The sequence below is a fragment of the Temnothorax longispinosus genome, chromosome 8, assembly GCF_030848805.1.
Source record: "Temnothorax longispinosus isolate EJ_2023e chromosome 8, Tlon_JGU_v1, whole genome shotgun sequence".
Lineage (NCBI taxonomy): Eukaryota > Metazoa > Arthropoda > Insecta > Hymenoptera > Formicidae > Temnothorax > Temnothorax longispinosus.
In genome coordinates, this window is record NC_092365.1 from 8,350,594 (window position 1) to 8,376,928 (window position 26,335).

A 26,335-nucleotide genomic window follows, 5' to 3' on the forward strand; every position below is an offset into this window, starting at 1 on the left:
TGTCCCATCTACAGCGCGGAAAGAACGAGCGCGCTCCACCACCGATGTGCTTCGAAAACGGAAAACTGAAATTTAGGATTTAGCAAGATTAACACTCTGTCGACGCCTGGAAACGTCCACGACTCGTATGATCGTGTCGACGAACACCGTGCTCCTCATGTTCGACCTAGAACTTTGCGTCAACAGCCTCGTGAATTCGTTGCGCGCGATTATCAACACGATCGACGCGAAGCTGACGCGCTTCGTTGCTATTGCGGCCACCGTGACGGATCCCGCGAACGTCCCAAGAGCGATACGCGAGAGCGAATTCTTCGATCGCAATGACATCGTTGACTGCGAGTTAGTCGCTCTGTGCTTCGGGAATACTGAAAAATTATTGTAATCACATATTATTATTATTATTAAAAAAAATAAAGAGAGAAAAAACCCCCCCTATGGAACCTCGTTCGATTATTTTTTTTCTCCTCCTCTCCAATAGAATCACATACGGATAAAGGAAGAAGTATGACAGCAAAGGTTAGAGAATAATAAAACATATATTTTGTTTTTGAAATACACATAAGTTTACATTAAGGCGAACAAAAAAACAATATGTCCAAAATTGTTATGTCCTGCGAGGTGGTCGGGGTCGTATAACAAAACTATATGATAAACTATATGATGATTTATTATTAAGTAATCCAGCTCTGCTTACAATGCGTACCGTGCCCGCACGTTACACGGGAGCGTCGGCCGTCGACTGACTCTGCCCTCGTGTTCTCACTCTGGCAATATCGCGGCATTTGGGGAAATCATTCCCGAATCACATGATTACAAGGCCAAGCTAACAATGTAGGAGCACCGTGAATACACCACAAATATGTATAGAAACTATAACACCGCCGTTTTATTTATCCATGAGTTATGCGAACTGTTCATTCCTAACCACTTCACGTATACGTCGTCGCCTCGCCTGCGCAACACTTTCTCCACGAGATAAACGTCGGGGTCGGAAACTCGCAGCAACTCATGCTCGTAAAATCCTCCGGCTATCGATTCCCCGCGGTAGTCTTTCAACAGATACGTCACAGGATTGGTACGTTGTACTTTAGCGACACGGAAGATCTCGGTAGTCCAGTTGGGGATGTAGCCATTTTCGAACAGCGTCTTGAATTTGCTCACCCGCACCGGATCGTTCACCCTGAATCTACTCGGAGCGGCGATCTTTGCGCGACTGTACATCGTGGACAAGAGTCTCTTGGCGACGGCGGGTGTCACGTCCACCGGTCGCATCCCGATCGTTCTATGCCTGCGGTGGTTGTAATTCGTCAGCAGACGCGGCAGCGCCTCGACCCACGCGTACGATCCGTTGAGCGTGAAGAGTTTCCACATGTCGTTCTTCAGCGTGCGATTGAATCTCTCCACCACCGACGCCTTCATCACCGAGTACGTCGAGTAGTGATTTATATCGCGTTTTTTCATAATCTCTCGCACGTTAGCGTTGTAGAACTCCTTTCCCTTGTCCGTTTGCAGATTCCTCGGATATCGCGCGTCCTCGCGAAATATCCTCGACAGGGCCGCGGCTACTTCGCTTCCGCTTTTGCTCTTGAGCGGTAACGCCCACGCGTACTTGCTCAACACATCGATAACCGTTAGTATGTAATAGTAACCCTTGTTGTGTCGCGCGTAGGGACGCATCTCGACCATGTCGGCCTGCCACAGATCGTCGTAACCGCGCACCACGACGCGACGTCGCGGGAAGTTTCTCCGCGCCGGTGCGTGCAGCTCCTCCACGAGTCTCCGCTTCTCGGCACTTATCGTTGCGCGCGTGTATTCCTCGCTCGACTGCGCGAAAAAAAGACGGCTCATCACCTTCTTATTGACCTTTCCCCCTGTTACCGCGAATGTTCGCTATCTCTCTCTCGAACGCTTCCTTTGTCACCATCGCTGTTTCAATCTCGCGGAATTTGGCTAGAAAATTGTTTATCGCGATCTGCGCGCCGAGTATCTGCCTCGTCTGCGTGGATTTAGAGTTTTCCAAGTTCTGTATCTGGTTTTCAATCTTCTCGAACTTGGCCAGAAACTCGTTCATCGTGATTCTGAGTCCACTCATGACGTTGTTTTCAGTCTCCTTGAATTCGCTCAACGTGGTTCTGAGTCCGTTCACGTCGCCGTTTATCCTATCCACCTCACTTTTCACCGACGACAACGATTTATCGATCTTCTTTCCCGATTTTTGAAGCGCGCATTCGACGTAACTCTTGTTCGTCGCGTCGCTGTCAATCTCCGGCGCGGCTAGACGTCGTAGCTTGCGCTCCCTCGTAGGAATCCTCGTTCAAGCAAAGCGCGCTGTCTCGTACGTAGTTCCGCAGGGAGTCGATAGAGAATCGCGATCTTTCCCACGCGAATCCGCCGCCGTCGCCGCGTTTCCTCAGAGACATTCCGAATTTGTTCACCGACATTGCGCCGATCTCTCGTCGAGAAACGTACTGCCGTCGCGATCGACGCGACAGCTCAATTTATAATCAATCCGATCTCGCGAAGCTCCTCGATTATCGACTGAATCTCGTTACCGTGCGCGTCGTTGCCCGCTTGAGGAGAGGCCTCGAGTAATCGCAGACGATCCACCAATTCGTTAGGATCGTCCCAATAAATGTAATCCATTGTATTGTCGTTCAATTTCATGATCGACGGTAATCTGGTCACGCCAGCGCCCTTTCTATTACTGCCGATTCTACCGCGCGATACCAACGGAGCGATGATTTTCGTGTATTTTTGTCCCCTGTTGCCCATGATGAGGTTAAGAGCATTATAATCGCGTCTGTAAGCGTTTGTCGCTAACAGTATATTTCTGTACTTTTGCATGTCATCCTCGGTGTAAATTGCACCATCGGGATATCTCTTGAAGATTAATTCGTACAAGCCGGGCGTGCCCGTGTATCTCACTCCGTCCACGATCACGGAATCGTCCACGTTCACCTTGAACCGTTTGTCACCGAGCATCGTGCCGTCATTTCCGACGTACACACCGTAAACGATATCGAATTCATTTTGTGGGTCCCCGTTTAGAAGAGCGCCCACGTATCTTTGTCCCAACGGACTCAATTGACTGTGCAGTTCCTCGTGACTCTGCGGCGTTTGTAGAACGTCCCTTACGGGTGTTTCAGGGGAGGGCAACGGCGACGCGAAAATCTCCAGCTCCTCCTCCATCCGCTCGTGCAGCAATAATTTTCGCGGTTTCAGAGGCGTGGAGTGGATCGGGAGCATCTCTGACTCGGCGCTCGTTTGTTTTTTTTTCTTCTTAGCTCGCGTTTCTTTTTAATAACGAAACCTTTTGTCGTCGCCGCCGCTGCCGCATTGTCGTTCTTGGATTCACCTCTTTCGACGTGTTCGACGATTTGTTTCAACGGGTCGACGATCGGTTTGAATTGTCTCTCGAGAGCCATCTCGTTCTCCATACGGCCGGTTTTCAATGCTCTGTATTTTCTGCGTATCGACGCGCGCGTTTTAGCGATCTGCCGCGCGGTCTTCTCTCGGTCAACGGTGTCTTTCGCGTCGCTCATCGCTCTCGGAACGTTCGACAGCTACTGATCGCTCTACAGTACGGCAAAGTCGTTGAATCCGCGTCTGTATCCGCCGTTTTGTAGCGCGCTGTCCTTGTCTATCACCACGAATCCGTACCTGCGCTGCCAACACTCGCGACACAACGCGCAGAAATCTTCATACGACATATCGGGGCTCACGTGATCGTCGTACACGTGTTTTAGATTAGTTCCGTCTTGTCTAAACAGGATCAACAAATTCGCGTTGTCGCGTATCAGATGCTTCGGTACTTTAGCGTACGTTTGACAGAGGTAAAAACAATCGATATTCGAATGTCGACCCATGGCGAAGTACTCCCTGATTGCGTCCTGTTTGTCACAGGCCACGTCGTCGAACACGAATATCGAACCGGGGAGCGCCTCGCTCGGCGGCACGACGTCGCGATTATTGGAGAACGCGCGATAACCGATCTCGTCTGATGGAGAGATTTCGAGTACACGTATACGTTTTCGAAACGCAGACCGTGCGGACTTTCCAGTAAGCTTATCAACACGTTCGTCTTACCGCAATTGGAAGGGCCGCAGATGACGCAACGTATCGCGATCGGTAAGAGAGGGCCGTGTCGACGCATTTCTCTCGACGTTAAACCCGACGTCAGTCGCGTCTTGTAATCGAGATTCGACACTCCTATCGCCGACGGTTGTCTCACGAATCGCATTGTTACGCGCGTGCGCGCACACTTGCCCTATTTATACGTACGTTCGATCGGTATACGCCCTCAGTTACCGATGTTTCTCGTCCTGGCGGATAAACGCGATATTCTCGGTCTGTCCGCCGAGCAACTGAAATTCGTGCCAAAGATTTTTCTGCTGCGCAACTTTTCCGAGTACGTCGATCGACTGTGGGACAAATTGCCCGTTCATCTGAGGACGGATCCCGACGTACGGGACTGTCGTCCGTGTTTGGAACATTACAATCGTCCGTGGCAGAGAACGCACATAGACGGTCCACCATCACTCATAAGGGATTGCGGTGCATGTCGCGCGCAGCGGCGCGAAGCGCTGGCAGCGGCCTTTTCAACAGAGCGATAAACGCGCTACCCGTCGAATTACACATACCCGGCTATCAATTCTGCGGGCCGGGTACTCGTCTCGCCAAGCGACTAGCGCGCGGTGATCGAGGTATCAATCCGTTGGACGAGGCGTGTCGCGAGCACGATATTGCTTACTCGCGAAGCGGTGATCTCGCAGATCGACACGTCACCGATCGAGCGCTAGCCGAAAAGGCGCGCGAGCGTATCACGGCGAGCGACACAACCATTGGCGAGAGAGCCGCCGCGACCGCCGTATGGGCTGCTATGAAAACAAAAACGAAATTGGGCATGGGCATGAGAAAGAGGAAGAGGGGAGTGGTAACGAGGAAGAAAATTCTCCCGTTGGCGAAACGCGGGGGTCTCCTACCCTTTCTACCGATATTGGGAGCGCTCGGATCCCTGATCGGTGGAGCGGCTGGCGTGGCCAAGGCGGTGAACGATAACAAGGCCGCTCAACGTCAGCTCGAGGAACTGCAACGTCACAATCGCGCGTTGGAGGGTCGCGGATTGTATTTTGCGCCGTACAAACGCGGTAGTGGCGTGACGAGCAGAAGACGAACGAGAACGGGTAAAAAAAAAACAATCGCTGAAAAAGACACTGATGACGCTCGATTTGCCGACGTTCGGCGTCACGACGTACGAGCAATTGAATCGGTCCGCGCGCCTTTTGCGCATACCTTTCTTTAGGGGGCGTGTTTATGCGCGACGCGTTGCCGACGAAAGTGCGTCGCGACGAGAGCGGAATCGTGAATCTCGACGACGAGGAGGGCCCGGGTACGCACTGGGTCGCCTATGCGAAGAGGGGCAACAACGCGATCTACTTTGACAGTTTTGGAAATCTTCGACCCCCGAGGGAACTCGAACGATATCTCGGGAGTGACGTGAATATCGTGTACAACCGTCGTTCGTATCAGACGTTCGATCAGAGCAGCATCTGCGGTCAATTGTGTCTGCGGTTCCTCCGAGACGTCGACTGGAAACGTCTCTGACGATGAGAGAGGGAGAAACAATCTCGCTATGTCGCTGACTCTCTCGCTATCCGGAAGAAGCAGCGTCCTCTCAGCCAGCTACTTTCCCGCTCTGGATCTGAGCGGCGGCGAATACGAGATAGGCCTCATGAATTTCGAGACGTACAACACGATACCGAACATTGACTTCACGAACAATAGATTTTACTTTGACAACAACGACGTGATCGCTATTCCCGAAGGATCGTACGAACTGGACGCTATAGATAGATACCTGAGAACAGCTATCCTCCGCAAGAAAAGTACGAAGAAGAAAGACGATTACATATACGTGGACGATAACGATGACCACCGGGAGAAAAGCGAACGCTCGATAATTTTACGCGTTAACGAGAACACTATGAGAAGCGAGATCAAGTGTGCCTATAGCCTATCACCAAATCGAACAACGTTGGCTCTTTGTTAGGTTTCTCGACACGTCGCGTACTCGAGCCGAATAAATGGCACGCGTCCGACAAACCGGTGAATATTATGCGCGTAAATATCATTCGCGTGGAATGCAACGTCACCGCGGGAGCCTACAGCAACGGCAAGCCGGCACACAAATACACGAATTCGCGCCGAACGTTCCACCGGGATATAAGCTGTTGGAGACTCCGACGCAGTTCATTTACCTTCCGGTCATCGCGCGGAGTGTCACCGATATAACGTTACGCGTCGTGGATCAGATCGGACGATTGATCGACTTCCGCGGGAAGGAGATAACGGCTCGACTACACGTGCGTCGCAGAAAATAAAATAAAAATACAAAATCGGGGGCGGATATATGTGCGTGCGCGAAAGATGCTCGTTTTGAACAACTCGTTCGCAAGAGCCGCATCCGTCATTGCACCGCGAAAGTTATCGTTCGACGCTCTGACGAAAGGAACGCGCAGACCGATTGTAAGAGAGAAGAAAAAGAAGAAAAACGGACTGAACGCTGCGAACGTCGCTTTTCTACGATCTCTGGGATTCGTCGTGAGGAACGATCATGACCGACATCCTGAGTATCGGAGGTGAGCCGATCTTCGACGATCGCATCGTCAAGATCGAGACACACACTTACAATCCATATGCCAATAACCACGTTCGGGCACAGCGACGAAATACGAATTCCGATACAACAGCAGGATCTGTACACTCTACCTGGAAAAGTTTTTTGTACATCGAGGGAGTACTCTTCGACGGCGTTCCGGAAAAGGATTCGGATACGACGATGGACAACAATTGCGTGGCGTTCATGTTCGACGAGATTTGATACGAACTCAACGGCGTGGAGATCGACAAGAACAGAAACGTCGGAATAACCAGTTCGATCAAGAATTTCGTGTCGCTGACCACCGAGAGAAGCAGGAAGCTGCAAAACGCTGGATGGATTGTGATCAATGAATACGTGGGACCTCGTTCGAGAACTAAAATCGGCGATTTCAATTTCTGCGTACCCCTTAACGTTCTGCTAGGTTTTTGCGAGGATTACAAACACGTGGTGATAAACGCGCGACACGAACTCATTCTGATACGTTCCCGAATCGACGCTAATTGTGTAACGGCCTGACTTTATCGAACGCGGACTGGTGTGCGGGATCAGGAGTCCGATGACAGGCCCAGAGACAATAATCAAATTAGTGAGACATGCAGTAGTTTATTCACAGTTTAATTATATACACGAAATGACGCGATATATACAACAAAAGGGGCAGTGCAGATGCACTCGATAACGGACGTGGTAGCACGCTATTTGGCGGACTCGGTATACCCGAAGCGGGATGTTAGCGCGGTATGTGCGCAGGGACGGACAGAACGCGGTATATACAACGACGAGGTAGTGCGGATGCACTTGATGACGAACGCGGTATCGTTACTCGACGGGCTCGGTATGTTACATTACGTAGTGCATAGGCGGCCGCGGTATCGTTTACGGGCTCGGTATGTTACATAGACGTATTACATATAGGCGGACGCGGTATATTTACAGGTAGTGCCCTTGCACTTGATGACGGCGCGGTATTTAACAACGAACGCGGTATCGTTACATAAACGTATTACGCGGGCTCGGTATATTACCTAGACGTATTACATGTAGGCGGACGCGGTATAATGCCTGGAGGCTTGCGGATGTCGCGGTATCGCGATGATATGCGGGCGGGAAACGCGTAGCGTAGGAAGATTTCCGGAGCCCCGGGGCGGCGGCAGCGAGAGCCCTCGTTGCGAGGCCGAGCGCGCTCGACCCCGCGTAACCGTGCCTTCGGGGTGAGTTCTGAGGGAGTGCGGGAACACCTGAGAGCTCTCAGTCGAGGCTCGGAGCACCGGACCTCGTTGGCGTGTTCCCTAGGAGTCGGGAATAGGTTTCGTCTTGGAAGCGGATCTCTAGACGAAGTGTCCTTTTCTCGCCGGAACGGCGGTTTATATACCCGCCCGGCGCGGCGGGTTTGCTAGGAGCGCCGATCGTCGCGCTGTGGTGGGGAGGCGCGGCGCCGCGCTCGTCCTCGGGGCGGCTCGGCTCCCGTCGTCGCTCGTCGGGAGGCACCGGTGCCGCGCTTGGCCCGCGCACACGGTGCGTTTTGAAAGGCGTTTAAAATGTGGGCGCACCGCGCCCTGGTCTTCGCCCGACTGGTCGTCGGTCGGGCGGCATCCGGCGGTCGTTTGCCGGGAACGATGCTTAGCGCACGGGGTGCATCGTTACAATTGCATCGTCACGAAACCGGAACGTCACAAGAATCCTACGATTACTCTGTTGAAAGTGCAATGGCGAATGCCGCACGTGGTGCTGAACGACGTCAATAAATTGTCCCTTTTACGAACGTTGGATAGCGGGCGATACCTAAGTATGGGCTTCCGCTCGTGGGATCTGTACGAGTACCCTTTGCTCCAAACCACGAACAGGCATTCGTGGGCTGTGAAAGCAGCGACGCAGCTTGAGAAACCGCGATACGTCATTTTCGCGCTACAAACCGGGAAGTCCAACAACTTATTGAAACACGCCTCCGAGTTCGACAACGGTAATCTCACCAATGTGAAACTGTACCTTAATTCAGATTTTTATCCCTACGACGATATGAACTTGGATTTTGAGAAGCGTAGAACGGCCATACTGTACGAGATGTACGCGAAATTTCGAAAGTCGTATTACGGATGCGAGCGAGAGAACGCGCTCCTAACGATGGAAGAATTCGACAAATGGGGCCCGTTCGTGGTCATCGACTGTTCTCGTCAGAACAAATCCGTCAAAAGCGCCACCGTAGACGTTCGCATAGAGTTCGATTGCAAACGTAATATAGATTCCAATACTACGGCCTACTGTCTCATCATCCACGATCGCGTGATCGAGTACAATCCGCTAACTAACATAGTCCGCAAGATCGTGTAAAGGAAAACAGAAGAAGAAGAAGAAGAACGTATCTATTCGTCTGACGAAATCGCGATAAGCTACAGGTTCAAACAGAATGGGGGTAGCGACTGACCGTACAGAGAGACGATGTCCGCCGACCGCGACGTACCTATATCTGTGGATCTGCAGGGATTCGTTATCCGCGAAAAGTTCACAGTTAAAGAAGTGGCCGTGCTCAGAGACGGAAAGGAACTGATTCACCACGTGTTTCGCGCGCCATTGTCGTGGGATCTTCTATCGAGAGCGGAAAAATTGCGGGCATGCTGGTTGACGGCGAATCATCATAGTTTCAAATGGAACGATGGAGACGTGAATTGCGTTCGGGCGAGAACGATCATCCGAAGCGCCGTGTGCGATGGGCTGAACTGCGAGACGCTCAAACTCGTTTACGTGAAAGGCGCTGAAAAGAAAGGATGGTTGGAGGAGATTCTCGGCGACGCCGTCGGTGAATTCGACGTTAAGATCGAGTCGATGGACGTCGAATACGAGTACATCGGTCGACTGGAGACCCTCAGTGCGATCCGATCTTTCCTCTGCGGACGCCACGCGAAGAACTGCGCCATGGAGAACGTGTGCAAGTTACACGATTGATGGGTGGAACGTCGTGCGCGTCTCGACATTCTGTAACGCTTTTTTTATTGTATTATAGAAATGAAACAGCCGTGTTGTAGTTAAGATAATGTATTTTTTTTTGTTTTGCCTTAATGTAAACTTAAAAATATATGTATTTCTTAATAGTGATAGAGATATTTCTTTCCTTCTTATATCTGTAGCTCCCTACGCAGAGGAAAAAAAAAGGCTGTAGAGTGCTATCTTTTCTATATAAAAATCGTTTGTAGGACTAGACAGTTTAAACATTCCTGTCTTCTCACGATCGCGCTTATAAATCTAACCCATAAAATCTATTGTATACTCTTTATTGTTTAAAAAAATATAATCTTAATAAGAAAAAAAAGGTCCTCTTCACGGCGGTATCTTGTAATGCCTCCACGGTAGAGTGTCGTACGAGTCGGGAACGACGTATCGCTTGTCGTCGTACGAGCTGAGAGCGAGTTTCAACTCGGACACGGTGTGCACCTCGTGTGCAGTCGAACGAATACACGACTGACGCCTAAACTGCCCTATCGCGTCGTTCAGACAACACACGTAATCGTCGAACGTTATCGTTCTCGCGACCACGTTTCTCTTGATGCCTTTTATTTTCTTCGTGTCGCTCTTTCCCTCGACCCTTAAGGCGTACATTTTCGACCTCAGTCCAACGAATTCCGTCATCACCGCGCCGTCGTTCTCGTCCAAATCGGGTATCTTCTTGTTGACGCGCGGCATGCGATACGCGTTGTCTTCGGGATAGCCGCTCGTGTCGAATCTCGCGATGTCGCGTTTCATATCCTCGTACGCGTCGTCGCACTCGAGAAAATATATGAGACTGTCGGTGTCCGTGTACATTATCTTACACCTTTCGCGATGCAGCGGCACCATGTAATCGTAATGAAAATCGTAGACGCGCGTCTTGGATATCTCGAGAATGCACATACCGACGTAGATGGGTTTGTTCAACCTTACCTCGAGCCTGCGCAACTCGACGGCGATCAGATTCTCCGCGAAGACGGTTCGACTGTGAAAATTCGGTTTCGCGATCATCGCCTCCGCGCCGTATCTCCCATCCCAACGCGTCACGAGACGCACGTCTACGTGATCTCGTACGTTTTCCATGGTCTTGCCGAATACCGCATTGTTCGTTAATTTGTACATTTCTTTCTCGAAATCGTTGCTGGCGCGAGCTCTGAATCCCGTATTAAGCTCTATGTATTCCCGAAGCCACGGAGATTGCGCGAATCGAAGCGCGCGGTGAATCTTCGTGACGCACAATCCGTATCGCACGCATTGCTGTAGATTACGGTAATGCAACACGTAGCGCGACTTATCGCGCACAGTGGCGAGGAGTTTATCGCACCGTTTTCCGGGAGGCTTATCGCGCGTCGGGCAGAACGGAAGGTCAGCGTGAGCGTCGTGGAGTTCATGCGGGTACGCAAGGTCGACCTCCAAGATGTAACCGATAGCGGAGTCCAACTTCACAAACATTACGTCGAGACTCTCCGCGTCGTCGATCCATTGAAAGTCCGCGTACGGCAACGGTTCACACATCGCCCAACCGTACAGATTGTTCACGTCGAAGTACATGAGATACGTCGACGGTTGCGAAGAGTCGTGCGATCGCATGTATTTGTTGTTGGCTCGCGCGTACCTGTTGGAGCATTGACTCAGACCGCCGCGGATACCGCGCTCCACGAACATTACCATGTCGATATCGGTGAGCAATTCGAATCGCACCCCCGTGTACTTCAGCATCGCGTCCCACGTGTATCCCGGTAGGGTGTAGTAATGCGCGGGATCCAGTCCGTGTCGATACAGGTGTCGCGAAAATTTTCAAAGATATCCGCTAGGAGAAGCACGTCCGTTTTGAGATACAGATCGCTGTACTCGCCGAGATTTCTCACGCGAAAACAACGCCAGACGTTCCGCGCGTGCTCGTAATCGCTCTCGCTCGCGGTCTCGCCGGTCAACGAACTGTAAAAGTCCTCGCGCGGCGGTAATTCCGTCACCAGCAACTTATCGAAGCCGTCGACGTACTCGTACGGAAATACACCTTTACGCGTGAGCAGGTCGAAATCGCTTTCGCTCAGTTCTGAAAATTCCGAACGCATGATTTTCAGTTTGTTCTTATCGAGATACGACGCCAATTTCTCGAGACTGGTGCTGAGAAATTTGAACGAATCCACGAATCGCAATTTCGCGCAGTTTCCCCAGTTAACGCCTTCACTCACATTCTTCTGAACGATATGTACGACTCTTTGGTGAGCGGTAATAAATCGATTCTACCCTCGAAGCTGTTAGCGATATCCTTGATAATAAAGTGGGCATCGTAACTGGACAGATTGTGAAAGAATACAGGAATAACGTACGAGTCTCTATAATTTAGGTTGCAACGCGAATGCGCGGGACCTCTGTAACGTCCGGTCAAGTGGCAGTGATCGCGCACGCGTTGACCGTCCTCCGATTTGAACGGTCTCTCGCATATGTGGCAGCTCGTCGCGCTCCAAAAATTTCGTGTCTCGTCCAACGTGAGCTCCGCCATGGTCACGTTCGTCATGAGTATCTCCTTCGCGCGATGCGCGATAACGTTGAGCTCGTTGACGAACCACGACACGCAGTCCTCGCCGCGACGAAATCTGTACCCGGGTCCAATCTCGTCGTACGGGCTGCACAGGTAGTATCCCACGCTAAACGCTCTGCGATGCTGATATGCGTATCTCTTGACGTTATCGTTGTCTATCTTTTCTTTCTCCAACACGCATTTCAGATCGGCGTAGACCACGAAGGGAAGTCGCTCCTTCCTACTGTGATCGCGAAAAAACAACCATTTGTCGTCGTCGTTCGGAAGAACGATGGCGCAGTCGTTCATCTTTCCGCAGTCGACGCTGTGAGCGGACAATTTCTCTCTCGAATGAAAGTAGTGTAAGCATCTGAAAAAAAAATATGTACGATTTTTTTTTTCATTCCACATACATCGCACTCTTTTTTTTATACCTACCGATCGCATATGTACTTCATGTTCTTGCTCCTGTTTAACTGAGACCCCAACAATCGTGACAGATTTTTTATACACGCGAAATGACCGCCGTTCGAGTTGTTTCGCGAATCTGACAGATACAACAGATTGACATGATTGTCCTTCTTATCGTTGGTCAGCTGTAAAGGAACGATCTCGTCCTTTCGTTTCTTCCGCCAAGTGGTGAAAACGTTGACGGACATGTCGTTGAGTCGTTCGAACCTTGAAATTTGCCTCAGAGTCATAGGAAACTCGATCCCTTCCAAATTCAGGGCTAGGCGACAGTTTCCCGAAAAGTGGTGGGGGTAATGTTGGTACGAACGAAAATCTCTATACGATTTAGTAATTACTAATTTTAGTTTCTAAGAGTTAGTACCACTGTGTTAGTAGTAAAGCTGTCAGTTTAAGTAACCTCTTTGACATATATGCGCGCGTGTGTATTTAAATAGCATAAATCGTATTACTGCTGTACATCCAAATGTAAGTATAATATACATTGTAGTATTTTATTAAAATAGAATTAAATAAAGATGATAAATTAATAAAAATATAAGTAAAAAGATATTAAGTGAGAATATAAAGCGAATAAGGTGAAAAACGATTCTAGTCGACATAGAGCATCAGTGACATTACATGTATATTATAATTTTGCATTCAACAATGTAAATGCAATTAACATATGTTGTTGTATTACATTAAAATTACTGAATGCGAAATTATAACATAAGAGGTAATGACACTGATGCTCTGTGTCGACTGGGATGATATTTAAATATCATCATATGTATGTACGATTGTGTATGTGTATATATGTATGCAAGTGGATTAACAATAATTATATGTAATTAATCATTTTTATTTTTCAGTGTTTTGACCTGTCGCAGTAAATACCACTTATGGTTGTGGCATAGTTCTTCGCACTGGAATCAATTCGCTTGCGCACTAGAATCATTGTCATCAACAAATACATATCAGATAAGTAGCTAATATTCATAAAAGAAAAGATTAGGTATCTATGTGCTTTCTGTAATTGTAGGTGTTGAACCGATTCTTTTCTCTGATTTTTTTTTCAGTTTTTCAGCCATCCATATATATGCTTGCAGAATATCAATCGCTGGAGAACAATTCTGTACGGAGTAAGGTTGCCAAATTCTGAGGCTACTGTCGAGTGCGTCCTAATAAGCAGAAGTCACATTCTAACATCAAATATATATCAGTAGCAATGCGACGACAGATTGACGAGAGAGCAGGTTTGTAAAATCATTTTTATTATCATTTTTTCATAGAGGCTTTAGACAGATATAATCAAAGTTTATCACTATCTTGTCATGTAGGCTACCGAATGATGTATGTTTCTTATCCTTCAACAAACAGGATTTATTGCCAATATTTGACTCAACAAATATGGTTATTTGGATTTCAGATCTGATATGGAAATATGAAGTTTTTCCAAAAATTGAGGATCGATTCTTAAAGGAGACAACTGTGTAGCAAGATGAAAAATAGAAATCATGTATTGCAAACAGAAGATCAAGAAGAAGTATGAATTATGAGAAATTAAATAATCGCAAGTCTGTATCTGTGAAAGGACAAGGAAAATTAAAATTAAAATGAATATAAAATAGAAACATGTTCAGAACTTTATTTCTCTTCCCACTAATTCGGACAGCTCGTATAGTGTCAGTAGCAAATTTATCTCTGCTAAATTTTCAAACTTCTGCCAAATTTTTTTAATATGTTTCTCCTTCTCAAAGTTATTGCACTGCGATCTTGCCCAAAACGTGGGATGATTGAACATGCTATTTATGCTTTTTTGATGTTCCGTCAAGTTTGCTGTAAATAATATTTCATTATAAGAACAGTAAAAATATTTTGTGTAACACAGTGTTAACAACATACCTAAAAATGCGACGATTGTAGAATGCGTATTCAGGCTTTCCTTCAGCTCTCTATTATGTCGCTCTGATATGTTGTTTGTTCTATCGAACTGCTTATATACGCAGAACGACTCGGGTTTGAAACCCTTAATCCACGTATCATAATAATAATTAAAAAATGACTGTACATATTTACAATTGGCAAAAATAACCGTGGAGATTATATTAAAGCCTTCCTCTATTAAAGCCTCAGGCAACAAGGCTAAAGATATGAGCAACCTCACTGCACCATATCCTAATTCTTTTTGTTCGCCCTTTAATATTTTATGCTTTTTTGCATTATGTACCAACGCCTGTAATAAGGAAGCGACATAAGATAAAGTGCATTTCATATTTGTTATCATGTGTGTTGTTATTCTTATTACCTGGCTGTAATGAAAAAAGCAGCCAATGACTTTTATGCCAGGGAAGGCTATTTGTAGCGCATTTCGTTCCGCTTTTTCGAAATCAGATATCGCTTTTGTTGGATGGATTTGCACAATATTGCAAATTTTACTGAAAACATCTGTATAGTTTTCAGTAGTGCGACCTTGCATTATTGTGTAAACGATTGGAAACGTCTAAAATTTGAAAAACATTTTATTTAGTCACATATTTACATTGAGTATCTCTTATAATTATATGAACTAATTATTTAATGAATACAGTTTAAATTGTTTTACTTACTCTGTCATTGTATCTAATGACGATTGTCCATAGTTGACAGTTATTATTATTTAATTGAGGCACGGTCGCAAATGTGCCATCAATAAAAATGGTCAAATTTTTATTATCTTTTATCTTTTCTATCAAGCATGTATCTATAAAAATGACAGCTCGGACGTCGTCGTTTTTAACAACAAATTCTATTGTAAATGAATTTGTTTCGTCAATTTGTAAAAATTGACTCCAATTTTGATTTTCTAAACAAGTTTTCAGCTGGTTTAAATTTTTCGGAGTCTGCCCAAAACATTTCTTCTTTCTGTAGCGTTCAATACATTTCTCCACGTTTTTGACATTTGTCAAATCCAGCACGTTATCACATCTAAGTGGATTAAGGGTTTCAAACCCGAGTCGTTCTGCGTATATAAGCAGTTCGATAGAACAAACAACATATCAGAGCGACATAATAGAGAGCTAAAGGAAAGCCTGAATACGCATTCTACAATCGTCGCATTTTTAGGTATGTTGTTAACACTGTGTTACACAAAATATTTTTACTGTTCTTATAATGAAATATTATTTACAGCAAACTTGACGGAACATCAAAAAAGCATAAATAGCATGTTCAATCATCCCACGTTTTGGGCAAGATCGCAGTGCAATAACTTTGAGAAGGAGAAACATATTAAAAAAATTTGGCAGAAGTTTGAAAATTTAGCAGAGATAAATTTGCTACTGACACTATACGAGCTGTCCGAATTAGTGGGAAGAGAAATAATGTTCTGAACATGTTTCTATTTTATATTCATTTTAATTTTAATTTTCCTTGTCCTTTCACAGATACAGACTTGCGATTATTTAATTTCTCATAATTCATACTTCTTCTTGATCTTCTGTTTGCAATACATGATTTCTATTTTTCATCTTGCTACACAGTTGTCTCCTTCAAGAATCGATCCTCAATTTTTGGAGAAACTTCATATTTCCATATCAGATCTGAAATCCAAATAACCATATTTGTTGAGTCAAATATTGGCAATAAATCCTGTTTGTTGAAGGATAAGAAACATACATCATTCGGTAGCCTACGACATGACAAGATAGTGATAAACTTTGATTATATCTGTCTAAAGCCTCTATGAAAAAATGATAATAAAAATGATTTTACAAACCTGCTCTCTCGTCAATCTGTCGTCGCATTGCTACTGATAGATATTTGACGTTAGAATGTGACTTCTGCTTATTAGGACGCACTCGACAGTAGCCTCAGAATTTGGCAACCTTACTCCGTACAGAATTGTTCTCCAGCGATTGATATTCTGCAAGCATATATATGGATGGCTGAAAAACTGAAAAAAAAATCAGAGAAAAGAATCGGTTCAACACCTACAATTACAGAAAGCACATAGATACCTAATCTTTTCTTTTATGAATATTAGCTACTTATCTGATATGTATTTGTTGATGACAATGATTCTAGTGCGCAAGCGAATTGATTCCAGTGCGAAGAACTATGCCACAACCATAAGTGGTATTTACTGCGACAGGTCAAAACACTGAAAAATAAAAATGATTAATTACATATAATTATTGTTAATCCACTTGCATACATATATACACATACACAATCGTACATACATATGATGATATTTAAATATCATCCCAGTCGACACAGAGCATCAGTGTCATTACCTCTTATGTTATAATTTCGCATTCAGTAATTTTAATGTAATACAACAACATATGTTAATTGCATTTACATTGTTGAATGCAAAATTATAATATACATGTAATGTCACTGATGCTCTGTGTCGACTAGAATCGTTTTTCACCTTATTCGCTTTATATTCTCACTTAATGTCTTTTTACTTATATTTTTATTAATTTATCATCTTTATTTAATTCTATTTTAATAAAATACTACAATGTATATTATACTTACATTTGGATGTACAGCAGTAATACGATTTATGCTATTTAAATACACACGCGCGCATATATGTCAAAGAGGTTACTTAAACTGACAGCTTTACTACTAACACAGTGGTACTAACTCTTAGAAACTAAAATTAGTAACTACTAAATCGTATAGAGATTTTCGTTCGTACCAACATTACCCCCACCACTTTTCGGGAAACTGTCGCCTAACCCAAATTCAGCACCGTCGCGTAATAGGAATACGACCCGCATCGATCCACGTGCCGCAGAGCGGGATACAGAGCGGAGATTACCGCCCACGCGAAACACGCGTTGTCATCTGAATGCATGTTGATCACCGCTTTCTTTACCTTTATCCATTGCGGTATTTCAAACCAACATCCGGCGTGCATGGGATTGCACTTGTTCACGTTCACGATCAGGTTCAATATACGCGACAATGCCCAGCCACTGTCGCGTTCCTGAAACTCATCCAGACCCGCCAGAGTGGCATCGATCACGTATCTGTCGTACCATTCTCGCAAATCGGCCGTAGGAAAGAGCTGACGATTTCCCGTGGCGACGCTTTTCACGTCGGTTTTAACCCCCGCGACGAACTCGCCATTGAAAACTGTGTTGACCTTCAGGCACGCGTGTCTCTCGTGATTGACGCGCACTTGTTCGAGCACCGTGCGCCTCGCGTCCTCGAGAAATAATCGAGGATCGACGTGATTCGAGTTTATAACCGCACCGGTCAGTACGCGACTTTCGAAAGCCGTCTCTATCTCCGTCCACGAAAATCCTCTGCTCGGTTCGCCGTGACCGGCGCCCACCTGCGCGAAACGTTGACGCAGAGCGTTTCTCGCTCCTTCCAATCGCGCTACTCGAACGATAAGAGAGTTCAACGTTCCGGTGTACGTTGGGCGGGTTTTTTCTCGGCATCTCTCTCACAGACACGCGAGACGCTCTTCGCACCGTCGTTCCCACTCGCGATACGCGTCCGACAAGTCGAGGCCCGTGGCGAATTCGATGAAATCGCGATCCTCCTCCGACAATTTTTTTTATACTTAATCGTCACACACTTCAAACTGACAATCTAATTGCGCGAGGATTAGCGTTCTCTCGCGCTTATATAGCGCCCCGAGAACCGGGCGAACCCCGATAACGATTTCAACGACGGATGTACGGGATCAATAGGCCAGCAAATAACCACGCAGCGTTTCCTGGAATAACTTTGACAAATAACCGCGATCACGCGTCTCGCGCGTATCGGCGACGTGAAGAAACGGAGAGACGATCTCCGACGACGACGATGTTTAGCGGGATATAAAATTGCACGAGAATTCGCTTTGGCTCGCGCTTATCGCACGACGAATGTCAATAGGGCAGCAGATAACTCTGGAAATAGCTTTGAGAGATAACCGCAATTGACCTAGAGGGGAAATTCGGAGTGGCCCGCCCCCTCGCGCCGCGCCGCGCGAGAGTGGTGGCGCCCCTCGCTGCCCCCCACTATCTCGGGTTAGAAAAGCAGCGGCGGGGCGGCCCCCGTCTGCCGACGCCATCCCCTCGCCCACCGCTTACGGCGGCCCCCACGCGTTCCGCTTCCTGCCCCCGACCCGCCGTCAAGTGCGCCCGGTTTCGAATTTCCTATAGTATGGCTACTTACCAGTTGCGACATATGGACTCGAAACAATCACTCTCACAGCGAACAGCGCAAACCGACTAAGAATCTGTCAGAGGGCAATGGAGCGAGTAATGCTGAAAATCCGAAACGAAGAGATAAGGAAAAGAACAGGAGTTGCCGACGTGGTTGAACGAGCAAGTAGACAAAAGTGGCAATGGGGGGGACATGTTGCGAGAAGCAACACCAAATGGACCAAGGTCCTGATGCAATGGAGATTAAGAGAGTCCAAAAAAAGCATTGGCCGACCACAAACGAGATGGCAAGATGACATCTAACGCCACGCAGGAAAGAGGTGGATGCAGACAGCACAGGAGAGAAAGACATGGAAGGAAATGGAAGAGACCTATGTCCAGGAGTGGATGAAAACAGGCTAGAGAAGAAGAAGAATATAATAATAAACTTAATAAAAAAATTGGTTGTGGAGCTATCACGGATGGAAATTATAAAATTGAAATACACATTTTAAATTTTAATTTAAACAAATATTTACAAAAAAAAATTAAAAAAGGAGATAAAATAAAAGTTGTTGGAAATGTACAAAATACAGGTATTATTATTGTATAATAAGTCTGATTATCAGATTGTCTGATAATAGACTTATTAACTACTAAAATGATTGTAAAAAAGTAGAAAACTCTGTTATTTAATCTAAGACTATTTACATAAAACAGATATTGCTACATTTATTATCGGACATCCCACGTTTGTCTTTAAGTCTTTCTTAAGTATTATTATTATTTTAATTTTTACAGCTGATCCTCCATATTTAATAGTAACATGTATTGAGGATATTAAAAAATTGGAAGGACGTATGTTTTTAGGGCAATTGGTAAAGAGGATACAAACCCCTAAGAAAAGAAAACTGGATAATAATTTATTACAACAAGTATGATTCTAAAAAATATTAAGGTTTCTGTCTACTGGCTACTTCTATCCTTGTTTGATTTGATGATATCAGAAGCGTGAAATCGCATGCCAAAAATTTTTACAGTATACGTTGAAATAAAAAGACATACATAAAACATAATTGTAATTGATTTAGTACATTTGTAAAATACCGAACACTTTGGCTTTAATAATCACAACATAGCCACAAAATTAACGTGACAATAACAATAATAATAATAAATTATAAATAATAATAATAAATAATAACAATATATTGTTGCATTCGCGTTGAGTTCGCAGCTTCGCCCGGTATTTTCCGCCGCTGAGCGTCTTTAGCAACGGGCTTTGCTATGCGTTGTTGATACAGCCCGGCTGTCAGATGATTTCCTTCGGACTGAAACTCGAGCGGACGTTTCGGTTCTCGTTCTGTGATTGTAACATACGCAATAAACCATCCTTCCGTTCCTTAAACCTGTGTTCACTTATTCCGCGGATCGCGAGTGAACGCGCGACCGAGTGCGGGAGTGCCTAGAGAGCGTGCGAAAGCCGCCGGAGTGCAACATTTTGGGGGCTCGTCCGGGATTTGAACGGATCGATCGAACGAGCGAGGATTAGACGAGCGACACGAGCTACGATTAGACGATCAGAAATTTCCTCATGGCCGCAAGGAAACGACTCCGGGTAGCGACTCCACAGTCGGACGCCGCGGAGATGACGACGGAGGTGGTGACCCTCCAGGCGGTGATTCGCGAGATCCGCAACATGCGCGAGGAACAGGCGCAGAGAGAGAGAGAATACGCCGAGACGTTCCGCCGGCAGGAGGAAGAGCTCCGTCTTCTCCGAGGGATGAACTCCGCACAAACACAGCTAAGTCCCTTCAATAATAGAGCGTCCGGGGATACGGGGACGCGTTTCGCGCTGTCGGGGGCGAGTGATGTGCGCGCGGACCCCACGGCTTATGCCGCGAATTCGGGAGTGTGCGACGCGCGAGAGAATACGGGAGCGCGGGGCGCGTTTGTGGGTGTAAATGACGTGCGCGCGGAGCTCGGATTTAAGCTCAAGCCCGACGTTTATGACGGATCGGTCCCGTTGCGGGAATTTTTCTCTCAGTTCGAAATTATCGCTCGCGCAAATCAGTGGAGCGACGCGTCAAGGACCATCGCATTGGCTTCCTGTTTGAGGAGAAAAGCGCGTTCGATTCTGGACTCTGTCGAAAACGTAGAAAATCTCGAATACGCCGAGCTAAAATCGAAGCTTGAATTGCGTTTTGGGGAGGGGCACCTCTCCCAAAATTATTACTCCCTCTTCACGAATCGGAGACAGAAATTCGGGGAGGACTTTGCGTCTCTCGGCTCCGAGTTGAAAAGACTTGCCCGGTTGGCTTATCCCGAGTGCCCTTACGCTGTTCGGGACAAGATTGCGTGCTCGCAATTTATCTCTGCTATAACGGACGGTTTCGTGAAGAGGACCCTTCAGTTGGAGGGAATTACCTCTTTGAAATTAGCGGTAGAGAGAACGAAGGCCGTTAAGGCCATGCAAGGGGAAAGTTTCGGGGGATTTGGGAGAAAGAGGGAAATTTTTGGTAAACCTTTCGAAAAAGGGGAAAAGAAAGCTTTGTCTCAAAATGAGGGCGGCGAAAAGTCCGAGGAAAAGAGGGAAGGTAGCGTCCACAAAGATTTTCCGCGCAATTTTCGAAATCGCGTTTCCGCAAAGGAATGCTGGCTTTTTGGGAAGGTTGGGCATTTCCGAGCCGAATGTCCCGCGAACACGGAAAAGGGAAACGCGGAATAGTTACTCTTAGCGGGGGGAGAGTGACCCACGCAGATAAAACCCCGGAAGTTTTAATTCGTTCGATTAGTAATAAGAGTGATTACGATAATTTTTGTTACCAGGGGAAATTAAATAGGAGGGATTGTTCTTTTAAAATCGATACGGGTTCCGATGTTTTCATTTTGAGTAGGAAGTTTCTCGGAGAGGTTAGAGGGAAAATTCGAGTCGAGAATTGTTCTCTTTGTTATCCCACGGGGGAGAGAGTCCCTGTGGAATTTAAAATGGAGGTAGAAGTTCGAATAGGAAATTTTTCTGAGAAGATTTTAATGTACGTGGCGGAAATTGATTACCAGTGTCTGCTGGGGAAAGATTTCATAAAAGTCATAAATTTAGAAGGTACTTTTGATTCGTTTTTTGGAAAAAAGGAGTCAGAAATCGAAAGGGTTTTGAGTTGCTCTCGGGTAGCGAATTCTTCTGAAGAAGTTTCTCCTTTCTTGAAGGGGCTATTTGAAAAAAATTCTGAAAATTTGGACGCAGGACAGAGGGAGGTTTTTGCTGGATTTTTGAATGAATTTCAGGATGTCTTTTCTGAAGATGTCGTTGCGGGGAATTGTGAAGTCGTTAATCACGAGATTAATTTGAAGAATCCTACTCCAATTAAACAAACTCCCCGACGTGTTCCTTTTCGAATGCGAGAGGAAGTCGACAGAATTATTGAAGAAATGAAGAAACAGGGCGTTATTGAGGAGTCGCATAGCCCTTGGGTTTCTCCGGTCGTTCTTGTCAAAAAGAAAGATGGTTCAATCCGTTTCTGTATTGACTTTCGGAAAGTTAACGAGGTTACTGAAAAGGATTCTTTTCCCTTGTCCAGGATTGACGACATCCTGGACCAATTATCGGGCAATAGTTGGTTCTCTACTTTGGATTTGAAAAGCGGATACTGGCAAATTAAGATCCGCCCGGAAGATCGCGAGAAGACGGCCTTTTCTATCGGGAACGGGTTATGGCAGTTTGTCGTAATGCCATTTGGTCTCTGTAACGCCCCTGCCACATTTGAACGATTGATGAAAAAAGTTCTTCGGAAACTTTTATCAAAGATTTGTTTATCTTATTTAGACGATGTTATCATTTTTGGAAAGAGTTTCGAGGAAATGTTAAGGAATTTAAAAAAAGTATTTTCTTGATTACGTTTAGCTAACTTAAAAATCAATCCTAAAAAATTTGTACTTTTTGAAAGGAAGGTTAAATACTTGGGACATGTGATTTCTACAGAGGGCATTGCTACAGACCCTGATAAGATTTCCGCTGTAAAGGAATGGCCGGTTCCTCATTCCAAAAAGCAATTACGTAGTTTTCTCGGTTTCTGCTCTTATTATCGGAAATTCATTAAAGGTTTCTCTTCTTTAGCGAAGCCCCTCTTTGCGCTTACCGGAAATCAAGTGAAATTTGTTTGGGGGGAGGAGTGTCAGAACTCTTTTGAGAATTTAAAGCGGGTGTTAACATCCTCTCCCGTACTTTCTTTCCCGAGGGGGGAGGGTGAGTTTGTGTTAGACACTGACGCTTCTAACATCGGGGTTGGTGCGGTGTTATCCCAGAGGCAAGAAGGGTTAGAAAAGGTTATCGCGTACTTCAGCCGTGTGCTGAGTAAAACGGAAAAAAATTACTGTGTTACTCGTCGTGAGTTGTTAGCGATAGTCGACTCGGTTAAATCTTTTCGACATTGGGGCGTAAATTTGTCATTCGTTCGGACCACGCTTCCCTTAAATGGCTTATGTCCTTCAAGGACTTAGAGGGACAATTAGCTCGCTGGTTAGAGAGACTCCAACAATATGATTTTGAGATAATTTATCGTAAAGGCCTTTCGCATGGAAACGCCGATGGATTATCCAGGCGTCAGTGCGAGATTGACGGCTGCGCGTTTTGTGCTAGAGTATAGAAGAGGAACCCAGTTGAATCGGAGAAGACAGTCGCGCGAATAATTTTGCTGGGAGAAACTTTGGATGAATGAAAAAAAGACCAGCTAGAGGATCAAAATATCGCGGCTCTTTGCCGAGGCAAGGAAACGGGGGTACGGCCGTCACGATCTGAGATTTCGACAGGAGACGTTTCCGCTCAAATTTACCTTTCCTATTGGGACGCTATCGTCTTGAAGAGTGAAGTTCTTTATAAGATATGGGAGGCTCCTAGTCTTAAATCCAGGATTTATCAACTTATTGTTCCACAAAAACGAATTAAACAGATTTTAGAGGAGGCACACGATTCTTCATCGGGGGGACATTTTGGAGTTAACAAGACCCTTGAAAAAATTCGTAAGCGATTTTATTGGGCCACTTGTAAAAGAGATGTAGAAGATTGGTGTAGATCTTGTGAGATCTGCGTTTCGAAAAAGGGACCGTCGGGAAAAGGAAAGTCCCCGTTGCAAATCTATATTGTCGGGATCCCTTTTGAAAGGGTCCAGATGGACATACTCGGTCCTCTTCCATTGACCAAGTCTGGAAATAAGTATCTGTTGGTCATTGTAGACTGTTTTACTAAGTGGGTAGAGGCTTTTCCCTTAAGAAATATGAGAGCAAGGATAGTAGCTGACTTTTGTTAATCAGTTTATTTCTAGATATGGAGTCTCCTCGGAAGTTCATACGGATCAGGGGAGAAATTTTGAATCGAGACTTTTTGCAGAAGTGATGGGACTTCTCGGAATTAAAAAAACCAGGACTACCGCGTTGCATCCGCAGTCTGATGGGCAGGTTGAGAGACAACACCAGACGATTACAAACTACTTAGCCAAATTTATCAACAAAAATCAAAGAGATTGGGATAAGTGGATTCCCTTATTCCTTTTGGCTTACAGATCTTCAAAACATGAGACCACGGGCGTAACTCCTGCGGAGATGTATTGTGCCCGGAATCTTAAGTTGCCCTTAGATTTATTACAAGGCAGTCCTCCGGGACTTCGGGAGGAGAGCCCTAAGTCAGAGGGCGATTTTATCAAAAGACTGAGGGAAAAGTTGGAGGGGATTCATTCGGTAGTCAGAGATAGATAAATTAAATCTTTTAGAGTAAAAACCTGGTATGATCGTGGAGCCAGGAAGGACCTTTTTCGAGAAAATCAGAAAGTGTGGTTTTATAATCCTCGAAGAGAAAAGGGGAAGGCCCCGAAATTACAGAGTAGTTGGGAAGGCCCTTTTCTAATTGTAAGAAAATTAAGTGATGTAGTATTTTGCATTCGAAAATCCCCCAGACATAAAAAAAAGGATAGTACATGCGGATAGGTTAGCCCTTTTTTATGAGAGAACGGTAGGAAGTAGTTAAAGAAATCGGAACCCGATTTATCGTTAAAAAAGTTTTTCTTTGAAGTTGATATGTGTTACTGCGTGTATTTTTTTTTGTGTTTAAGGGAGAATCTTCGTTTCTTCATTGGAAGATCTTGAAGGACACGGAGTGGAGTCTTCATTATTATCTTGAGACCACGGTTAAAAGAAGACCGCCTCTCCCTCGGTTTTTGCAACTGAGGTTTTTCCGAGGGACTTGGGCGAATGCCGAGGCAGGGACTAGGGGAGTCCTAATTCGAATAGTTATTTCGGTTAGAGACGATGGGTTCTCAAAAAGTTATTTTCCTCCCCCCTTGTCCGAAGACTTCCGTGAGACGGCGTTTGCGGCGGAAGGAGAATGCGGCGGTGAAGAAAACTACATCAAGGAGAAATTTTAATGGAGTTCCTGTAAAGCAGAGGAGGAAGAGAGCCTTCTGTAACGGCGAGGAACGGAAGGAGGACGGAAAGTCTTTGTTGGCAGGTTGGGCCCAGTGGAGGCGAAGCCCGACATCCTGAAGCAACAGCTCGGGATAGGGCGAGGAACGCTTCAGAGCCCTGGAGCCTACGAAGAAAGTAGAACCTCCTGGAGACTGCCCTTCCGGATTGTCGGGACGACAATCTGAAGAACGGAGGGGCAGTGTTGCATTCGCGTTGAGTTCGCAGCTTCGCCCGGTATTTTCCGCCGCGGAGCGTCTTTAGCAACGGGCGTTGCTATGCGTTGTTGATACAGCCCGGCTGTCAGATTTCCTTTGGACTAAAACTTGAGCGGACGTTTCGGTTCTCGTTCTGTGATTGTAACATACGCAATAAACCATCCTTTCGTTCCTTAAACCTGTGTTCCCTTATTCCGGGGATCGCGAGTGAACGCGCGACCGAGTGCGGGAGTGCCTAGAGAGCGTGCGAAAGCCGCCGGAGTGCAACAATATAATAATAAATAATAATAATAAATAATAAAAGATTTATATATTATTTTATTTTTCAGGGGCAGAACAAGGCAGCACCTTCAACGTCAAAATTTTTGAAAAAAAATTTTTAATTAATAAATTTATCATTTTTATTGTATTTATTAAGATGTTCAATGTTATTAAATTGTTATTCTTAAAAATAAATTAAAAATAAATTAAGTAATTAAAAAGTAAAAAATTAATTGTTTAGTGAATATATATAGATATATATACATATATAACTATACATATATATTTTTTAAAGATAAAAAGATTTTAATAATTTTTAATAATTTTAAAAACATTTTTAAAAATATTTAATTAAAATAGTATGTGTGTTATGTGTTTAAACATAGGCTCCTTCAAGAAGAAATAAGAAATGTACAAACTTATAAATTATTTTTAATCTATTAACTTATTTGTGTCTTATATTTCTTTTTCTTGTTTTTTTTGCACTTTTTTGTACTGTTTTAAGCTACATTTATTATTATTTATTATAGATATTATATTTGTTTATTTATTTGTTTACTATTTTTTCTTCTTTCTCTTATCTTCTTAATTTATTACTTATTCATGTATATACCGGGTGTCTGAAACCACCCGCCCACCCCTTTTCCTTCAAAAA

At 45.3% G+C, this 26,335-nt stretch overlaps 2 protein-coding genes across 2 annotated transcripts; one reads left to right on the forward strand and one right to left on the reverse strand.

Annotated features, from left to right (window-relative positions):
• Nucleotides 1-8,449: 8,449 nt before the first annotated feature.
• Nucleotides 8,450-8,989, forward strand: LOC139818223 (uncharacterized). The gene has a single exon (XM_071786836.1). It carries the CDS (start codon nt 8,450-8,452, stop codon nt 8,987-8,989), a length of 540 nt encoding a protein of 179 aa, XP_071642937.1.
• Nucleotides 8,990-9,973: 984 nt separating this feature from the next.
• Nucleotides 9,974-11,311, reverse strand: LOC139818224 (uncharacterized). Its single transcript, XM_071786837.1, has one exon. It carries the CDS (start codon nt 11,309-11,311, stop codon nt 9,974-9,976), a length of 1,338 nt encoding a protein of 445 aa, XP_071642938.1.
• Nucleotides 11,312-26,335: the final 15,024 nt, after the last annotated feature.